The following is a 10,000-nucleotide window of genomic DNA, read 5'->3' on the forward strand; positions in this document are numbered from 1 at the left end:
ATGCACCTGTTTGAGGTCGTTAGCTGCATAAAGACACCTGTCCACCCCATACAATCAGTAAGAATCCAACCACTAACATGGCCAAGACCAAAGAGCTGTCCAAAGACACTAGAGACAAAATTGTACACCTCCACAAGGCTGGAAAGGGCTACGGGGAAATTGCCAAGCAGCTTGGTGAAAAAAGGTCCACTGTTGGAGCAATCATTAGAAAATGGAAGAAGCTAAACATGACTGTCAATCTCCCTCGGACTGGGGCTCTATGCAAGATCTCACCTCGTGGGGTCTCAATGATCCTAAGGAAGGTAAGAAATCAGCACAGAACTACACGGGAGGAGCTGGTCAATGACCCGAAAAGAGCTGGGATCACCGTTTCCAAGGTTACTGTTGGTAATACACTAAGACGTCATGGTTTAAAATCATGCATGGCACGGGAGGTTCCCCTGCTTAAACCAGCACGTCCAGGCACGTCTTAAGTTTGCCAATGACCATTTGGATGATCCAGAGGAGTCATGGGAGAAAGTCATGTGGTCAGATGAGACCAAAATAGAACTTTTGGGTCATAATTCCACTAAACGTGTTTGGAGGAAGAAGAATGATGAGTACCATCCCAAGAACACCATCATACTGTAAAGCATGGGGGTGGTAGCATCATGCTTTGGGGGTGTTTTTCTGAACATGGGACAGGGTGACTGCACTGTATTAAGGAGAGGATGACTGGGGCCATGTATTGCAGAATTTTGGGGAACAACATCCTTTCCTCAGTTAGAGCATTGAAGATGGGTCGAGACTGGGTCTTCCAACATGACAATGCACGAAGCACACAGCCAGGATAACCAAGGAGTGGCTCTGTAAGAAGCATATCAAGGTTCTGGCGTGGCCTAGCCAGTCTCCAGACCTAAACACAATAGAGAATCTTTGGAGGGAGCTCAAACTCTGTGTTTCTCAGCGACAGGCCAGAAAACTGACTGATCTAGAGAAGATCTGTGTGGAGGAGTGGGCCAAAATCCCTCCTGCAGTGTGTGCAAACCTGGTGAAAAACTACAGGAAATGTTTGACCTCTGTAATTGCAAACAAAGGCTACTGTACCAAATATTAACATTGACTTTCTCAGGTGTTCAAATACTTATTTGCAGCTGTATCATACAAATAAATAGTTAAAAAAATCATATATTGTGATTTCTGGATTTTTTTTTCAGATTATGTCTCTCACAGTGGACATGCACCTACGATGACAATTTCAGACCCCTCTATAATTTCTAAGTGGGAGAACTTGCAAAATAGCAGGGTGTTCAAATACTTATTTTCCTCACTGTATACACACACTGTTTGAAGAAAGTCTACAGGATTTTGTTCCTCACTGTACATGCAAAACAGGACGTGACCCCCGACACCGTTCTTTTGTTATACGTATATATTTACTTTCTATATGACAGAGACACAACTCCTTTCCAAGATTGTGTACTCAGCACTTAATGTTGAAACCAGTAAATTTCCTCTGCTGACATGAAGTTATCCTCTTCCTGACGATTGCTTTTGGCAGCGTAAGTTTCTGAAAACTCTGTCCTGCTGTCATGTTGCTTGAAAAGTCGTTGCTAAGTGACTTTGCATTTCTCCTGACGTCCCCTGCAGTCATCAGCAGCCACTACAGTACAGCTGCTGCTCCGATTCTGACTCGCTGGAGTCAGGAGGCTGCAGGCAGGAAGTGGCAGATTTCCTGGAATGTGTGTGTTTCCTTCTGGTGAAGAGAAATTACAGCAGCAGGCTCTTTTTCTCGGCCTGGCTACAGAACGAAGTCCCCGCTGCTCTGTTTTTGACAATGTGTGTGTGTGTGTGTGTGTGTGTGTGTGTGTGTGTGTGTGTGTGTGTGTGTGTGTGTGTGTTTGTTTGATGCTCTCTTTGTGCTGACCAAGTATCATTACAATGACTGAATTACATGAACTGATGTAGTGGTGACTTTTGGCAGGTTTTCATTAGTAGTGCTTTTATACTCAAAAGCGCGTGTGTGTGTGTGTGTGTGTGTGTGTGTGTGTGTGTGTGTGTGTGTGTGTGTGTGTGTGTGTGTGTGTGCATCATCATCTCTGTATATGCTGAATGTCTAACCCCTAACCCGACATTACTTAGAATAAAGTCAGGCTACAGAAGTCAACACACACACACACACACACACACACACACACACACACACACACACACACACACACACGCACACACACACGGATAGAAAAATAAGCACTATTCCAGAAACTTCCAGGAATGAGCTGTAAACAGAAATTCTTCTACTCCTTTTACTTCTTCCTTTTCTTAGTAGTATTAGAAGTACCAGTGGTAGTGATAGTAGTAGTGGCTGTAGGAGGAGGAGGAGTTTTAGTATTAGTGGAAGTAGTGGTAGTGGAAGTTGGAGTAGTAGTAGGAGTAGTACAACCCCAATTCCAAAAAAGTTGGGACACTGTGTAAAATGTAAATAAAAACAGAACGCAATCATTGGCAAAACTTATAATCACATAGTTCTATTCACAATAAAACATAGAAAGCATATGTTTAAACAGAGGAAATGTCCCATTTTAAGGAAACTAAAAAAAAAAAAAAAAAAAACAGTAAGATGATTAGGTATAAATATTGTGTCTCAGAGAGGCGGAGTCTCTTAGAGATCTCTTAAAGATGGGCAGAGCGTCACCATTTGCAAGTTTTTAAAGAATCTGGAGAAATCTCTGTGAAATCAATACTGAATGCCCGTTATCATTGGGCCCTCAGGCGACACTGCATTTAAAAGTCATGATTCTGTAATGGAAATCAATGCATGACTCATTAACACCTCCAGAATTTGTCTGTGAACACAGTTTGCCATGTCGTCCACAAATGATTAAATCTCTACCATGCAAAGAAGAAGGCATGTGTGAAAATGATCCAGAAACGTCACCATCCCCTCTGGGCCAAAGCTCATTTAAAATGTACTGAGGCAAAGTGGAAAACTGTGGTCAGACTAATCAAAATTTTAATTTCTGTTTAGAAACCATAGACACCACATCTGTATGAGAGTGCATTAGTGCCTGTGATATGAGCAGCTTGTACATTTGAAAAGGTGAACGGTATACACAGGTGAACGGTATACACAGCTTTTCGAGCAACAAATACTTCCATCCAGAAAATGTCTTTTTTTAGGGAAGGCCTTGCATATTTGAGTAGGACAAAGCTAACTATATACTGCATCCATTAAATAGAGGATTTCCAGGTGCTGAACTGGCCTGCCTGCGGACTAGACCTTTCACCATTTAAAAAAAAACATTTGGCAGATCATGAAATGAAAAAAACAATAAAGGACACCAAAAACTTCAGCAGCTAGAATTATGTGTCAGGCGCATGGGACAACATTCCTCTCCCAAAAATTCACCCGCTGGTCTCCTCAGTTCCCAGATGTATACAGATAGAAGAAGTAAACATGACCCTATATCAACTTTTTTGAGACTTGTTGCAGCCATCAAATTTAAATTGTTTTGCTTTATTCTCAGTTTGAACATTTGATATGTTTTTTTGTTTATATGTGAATCAAATATGGATTTATGAGATTTGCAAATCATTGCATTTTGTTTTTATTTACATTTTACACAGTGTTCCAACTTTTTTGGAATTGGGTTTGTAATAGTAGTTGTTGTAGTATTAGTTTAGTATTAGTAGTAGTAGTCTAGATCAAGGGCCTTGTTTGTACATATATTAAGAACTTGAATGGATTGTGACATGAGGACAATCTATTAAAATACCAACTCTATGCAAATTAGATTTTAAACAGTAAAGCTATAAATCCAAATAATTGATCCAAATGCTTTTTTAAATTAGTCACAACTCCCATTCATAGTTTGTAGGTAAAAAAATTATAACCGTGAAATCATTGCGTCCTCTTACACAGCACCTTTAATTGAGTATATAATATGCTTACAAAAAAATGCTAAAATGGTCAGACATTATGAAGAGCTCTTTTTTTGAGTCAGACAGATCTGAGCTCGGATCACCTCCTCAGATGATCTTTATAAATCTCTACTATCATAGTTTCAGAAATAAAATATTTCAGTACACAGTATATGTTATAGAAATAATTAGTAGCACATGCCTATATATAAAAAGTGTGTACAGTAATTGTGTGTGTGTGTGTGTGTGTGTGTGTGTCTGACATTTCTCCTGGCCTTGTTTTTGTGTACGTGGTAATGACATCACTCCCCTCTGAGAGAGAGCAGCTGTCCCTGGTGGGGGTCTGTGGAGTACCGACCTTTCCCAGCACTCTTTTCTGAAAGTGTGTGTGTGTGTGTGTGTGTGTGTGTTCTCCTCCTGAGGGTCTGGGAACTAGAGCATGGGTTTCCCCTGGGCCTCCCCAAACCTAATGTGACCTTTCTGCCCTAACCGACCCCTTGTTGATCACTCACACACTCATATTCGGGGACACACACACACACACACACACACACACACGCACACACACACACACACACACACACACACACACACACACACACTTGGCTGTTATGACGTAGATATTGTTGGGTGAAGAAGAGAGAGCAGACACACTACATCACGTACACTTATTCAAGTGTGTGTGTGTTTGTGTGTGCATGCGTGTGTGTGTGTGTGTGTGTGTGTGTGTGTGTGTGTGTGTGTGTGTGTGTGTGTGTGTGCGCGCTACATTACGTCTAACTGTGTGTGTTTGTCTGCTGAGACAATCAGCTTGAACGTCAGCCTTCCTTACATTGTGTTTCTTTACTCTGATGCTTACTTCCGCTTACAGTACTCCTCCTCCACACACCAACACACACGTAGACACACACACACACACACACACACACACACACACACACACACACACACACACACACACACATACACAATTGCATTTGCGATTGGAAAAGAACTAGTCCAAATGTCTCTTTGTGACAGGTGTTTCTGTGTCAGTAAGGGGCAGGAATTGATTCAATTAGCCCATCACGTGTGTGAAGATATGACATCATCGCTAAATTGAGATTTAATTTCTTTGACTTGCCATTTGAAAATACATTTTATTTACATGCAGTCACATAATCCATTGGTATTTCAGTAGAGAACTTGATTATGACAATCAATCACGCAACAGAATGTTTGCTAGCATGCCTGGTGAGCACAGTGATGCTAACGATTAGTGTTAGCATGAACATCGAAGCTTTGGAAGCTGAATTGTTTGGGCTGAGCGTTTATTCAAAAAGGTGAGACAACCGGATGTACCAGATAAAATTTGCAATTTTGGACTTCCACTGGCAAAAAAGCAAACTTCGATTTAAAATTCCGTCTTGAAAAGTCAGTAAGACCTGTTTAAGCCAGAAGTTCAGCAAGTGACCTGAAATCCACATTGCTGCTCACAGCATCATCAGTAAACACCTTTCAATTAGTTATACCATATATACTGTACAAGTTACGAATATTAGCTCAGGCATATTAAACACACATATTCATTGTTGAATCTGTAACTCTACAATTAGCTGGCTATAGGTTTACTAGTAAAATACAGGGTTTTTTTTCCCACTTTGTACCTTGAACATGACTGAGATGTTTAAAAATGACTGAGATGTAGAAATAGATGACTGGATCCTAAAGGTTTATACTCTCAATGCTGGTGATCAGTATCAGTGGGATTGATTTGCATATGAAAATATCAATCCTTCCAGGGAATTTTTCCCCACCTGAGTTTGATATGTATTTTAAATGAATAGGAACTACTACTTCTTCTTTTGCTGAGTGTCCGCTCATCGTACAAACAAGTAAGCGTTCTGTCATTCGGTTAAATATCTTTGGATCGCTGCATCGTCTGTGCCTTCTGAGAGAATATTTTTCAAGAGAGTCGATCAGTCAAGAAGATGAAGAATCAGAAACAGGCTCAAGAGCAAAAAAAGTCAACGTTTTCTTTAACAAAAAGCTAAAGTAAAATAAATGTAAAAACACCATGAGACAGTTTGAGAACGGTTATTGTGTTTTCTTGAATTTCTTTTTTTCTTTTTTTTTCTATAAATTATTCACATTTTTTTTTAAATAAATGTAACCAAAAAAAAGTTCAGTTCACTGTAGTCTATTTAATATTTACAGTAATATAAATAATAATGACTGGTATTGGTTTCACTATTGGTATCAATGATACTGGTCATGTAACTACTTTGTATTGAATAAAAAAAAATACAATATAAGCAGCTTCGCTTATTCCTATTGTGAAGAAAGAATCCTGCTGAACCATATTGAGCAGATAGATGAAGAGCATTGTGAGTAATGTAGGAAACCACAAACCAGTATGAAAGTATACCAATCCGTTTATGAAAAGAAGTTTAAATATAAAACCCATGATGTACACCTGCATCACGTGCTGAAACTCTGGCTGAAATTTCCCCTCTGCCTCAACACTACACTACTACTGCCTCTTATCAATATGACATTTAATGCTGCTGAAAAACAAAAAGACAGGAAGCTGTAGCGTTTTTTTTAAGAGCTAATGGCGAAAATGTCCGTTCTTCATCGGGTTTAAGTTCAAATGATCTGTGCTAATCAAATGTGCTTGCTAGCAACAACAACATTCTCTGGTGACTAGCGACAAACTAACATTTCACAGTAATAACATGACCAACACAACAATCCTCCAGCAATAACATCAGAAGTACACAATGGACAAAAGTGTATTGTGATTCTTGAACATCCCATTCCACATTGAGTGCACATTTGATGTTCTAATAACCTTCTGGAAAGATGTTCGACGATTTTGGAGTGTGCTTGTGGAGATTCTTTTCAGTCACATGTAAAGTGAAGAACTGAGGTGAAGTGAGGAGTCCTGGGGAGATATCAGCATTCCAATTCATCCCAAAGCTGTTCAATAGGGATGAGGGGTTAGAGCTATAAAGGAGGAGATCTTTCACTCCAAACCATGTAAAGCATATTTTCATGGGGCAGGTTTGGGACTCGAAATCTGATTGCTTAAAGCAACAGATTTCAAGCAGCATTTATTTTGTGCAACAGGCGCTCGCAGTGCTGATTCTGAAGGTCTCATGGCAGATTTCAGGAAGCAGTGAGAGAAACAGTATCAAATGAAGAGAATAGATTATTGGGAATCATTTAATACATATTCATGGACAAAAAATATAAATTCAAAACGTAAGTCAGTGATAGAGTTTCGGCCAGTAGGGAAGGCCTTGGTGACCCTACCCCAGTAATTAATAATATTAATAATAATGTATCATATTTTATAGAATAATAAACTTCATACACACTTGACCAGCAAGTGTATTTCTTCTTCTAATAGCTTCTCCCATTAGGGGACAACACAGCAGATCCTCTACATCTGCCTCTTTCAAACCAACCACCTATGTTTTCCCTCTCCACATTCATAAACCTCCTCCTTGGCCTTCCTCTTTTTCTCCTTCCTCAGCATTCTTCCACAGATATCCCCCATGTCCCTCCTTTTGGGATGTGGTGGCTCAGGGGTTAAGGCTCTGTGTTACTGATCTCCCCCTGGTATCGCCAAGATTGGAGCTTTTGACCAATGCCTTTTAGCCTCTGTGGGGCAGGGGTGCTGTCTCATGGCTTGGGATATGTAAAGAAAGAATTTGACCGTGCTGTAATGTACATGTGACCGGTATAAAACATTGTTCTTTTGAGCAAACCATCTCAATTTGGAGACAATGTGAGGTGGAAACTTGTGAAGTTGGATTGAAAATCCGCGCCCCCAATGGCTGGGTTGTGTATTGCAGTCATGGGTTTTTTTGGTACAATGGGATGAATAGGAAGTGGGCAGAGGGACAACAGAGCTGGGACGGGACTGTGTGTGTGTGTGTGAGAGTGTGAGAGACTGTGAGGGAGAGGGAGAAGGAGAAGGGAGAAAACAGGGATTCAGCGGTCATCTTTTCTTCATTTCGACCGGATTTTTCTTTTTGAGGGGCAGCGAAGCGCCGCACTGATGCTCCAGACCTACGATGTGAGAAAAACATCACCATGAAATTCAGCTGGAAAGCTAAAATGGTAACGTGTTTACTTTCTTTTAAGAAGTTTTTTTGCGCTTTGTGGGAGAAAAAAGGCGGTGGAGGGAGAGAGAGAGAGAGAGAGAGAGAGAGAAATGGGGAAAGCGAAGGAAAGAAGGACGGAGTTTATGGAGGAAAAGTGAAGAAGCACGGAGTTGAAACAGAAATGAACTCTGTTGCCAAGTAACGCAACTGTCGCAAAAAATGAATGTGTAGCTGTTTGTATTTATTTATTCTTTCTTATTAAAAAAAAAACAATTTTTTTCCCTCCTTATTATCGAGAGACCGTTATTTTCACTTTGGAGGGAGGAGGGGGGGGTGAGGAAACTATTAGTAAACACATTTTATCCTCTTTAATTCTTTTAATTTTGTTTGTCGTTTTTGTTCGATTTCATCCAAAAATGTTAAAAAATATTTACGACAGAAGTAACCACAGCAACCGCCCTATTTCCTCGATCATACTACTCAGTATGCTAGTATGCGTCTACCAAAAATGGTGGGGGGAAAGTACGGTTTAAAATGAAAAAAATAGCGCTTTAATTATAATTTATAGCCAAAAGAATTAAGAAAATTTGTTTCTGGGTTACATGGCTTTGGTTTTTGTTCTGTTATCGCTTCTGAATTAGTTTCTTTCCTTATTTTTTCTGAATCGTTCCCTCCCTCCTGGTTAGTATTAGTGTTACGGAAGGGGCGGTACAATACTACGCGATACCGATATTCGCGATATCTCACACGATAATAAGCAAACAAAAATCGAAAAAAAAATTTTGTAGTTACAGCAATTGTAAAACTTGTAAATATCATTATAACGTTTTACTGATCCTTCCTCGATCATTCTTGATTCTTTTTTGGATGAAGTATGATTTGTTTGAATGAATCCGCGTTCTGATTGGTCCGGAGGTAACTGGCAAAGCACGGTTTTTCACATTAGTGCACTCCTTCTTAAATGTTTACGTCTCAATAGAGATTTCAACCAAAATGGTAGCGTTTTCCAAATCAGAATGAGTATCACTGGTTGCATGTACAAGCAATTTGTACGTCATGTGGTGTTGGTGCTATAAAAATATGAAAAATTAGGATAATGAACTAGGAAAATAATACATCAAGAGAAATGCATGAATTATACAGTATGTAAAGTGAGGCAGTGCTTATAACAATGTGTAATGATCATTTTTCCTGAATAAAGTCCATGGTGTTTACATTAAATATAAATGTAGATAAAACCACAATTCTTTAATTCGTTAATAGAAGGAGTCTCCGGGTGTCAGTGTCAATGATGATCGGGACTAAATATTATATTATATTATATTACATATAAGTGCAAATGGATAAAATTCATACCGTTGTTGTTTTGTAACGAGTAAAAAAAATAAAAATCACGTATGAGGAATAAAGTAATCCAGGATGTGCTGCTTTAGGAAAATAAGACTAAATCGCACTAATCTATTCTCGATGAGTTTATGCTTTGTGTTGCTCCTCATGCTGCGCAACAGATTGAAGCATCTGTCATTATTTTTGGTGAAACCGCATAAATACGAACGACTGAGAACGCGAAAAGATCTGAAGGGGAAAAAAACAACTTGTCATTTTTCTTTTCATTTTTTTTTTTTATTTTTTTATTTTTATAGAGATCAGGCCTTAAAATTAGGTTGCGGTTTGAGCCTCTGTGTATTCGAACCTACTCAGATTACTGTTTTAAAGCTGAGATAATAACATGCTGCGTGATGCTGCAAACAGGATCATTTTGACATCGAAATCCTCAGCGCCACATTTTGCATATCGGAGTTTCTCATTGTCACTAAACTGGAGCATATTAAATACTTAATATAATTAAATACATTGACAAATGTAGCATTTGTTAATTTTTTCCCCCCCAAGTGTTTAATAATTTTACACCTGATGATTGTTATTCCAGCGCTCATTTTATATGCTTCATCGACTCCCGAAACTCTGATTGCTCAATTTTCTACAACCCAAAAAAGAGTATTAAA

General features: G+C 39.2%; 1 protein-coding gene across 2 annotated transcripts in view; it reads left to right on the top strand.

The window, feature by feature from the left end:
• Positions 1-10,000, top strand: part of rgl1 (ral guanine nucleotide dissociation stimulator-like 1) — a 42,712-nt gene that overhangs the window by 16,920 nt on the left and 15,792 nt on the right. The window contains exon 1 of one of the 2 annotated variants that reach the window (XM_083554903.1): positions 7,760-8,010. The exons of the other annotated variant lie outside the window; for it this stretch is intronic. Coding sequence (XP_083411029.1) covers positions 7,984-8,010 — 27 coding nt within the window. The 5' untranslated portion in view covers positions 7,760-7,983. Of the gene's footprint in view, positions 1-7,759; positions 8,011-10,000 lie in introns of those variants that run through there. 2 annotated transcript variants of the gene reach the window in all.

Source organism: Silurus aristotelis (genome assembly GCF_946808225.1).
Source record: "Silurus aristotelis genome assembly, chromosome: 11".
Taxonomy (NCBI): domain Eukaryota; kingdom Metazoa; phylum Chordata; class Actinopteri; order Siluriformes; family Siluridae; genus Silurus; species Silurus aristotelis.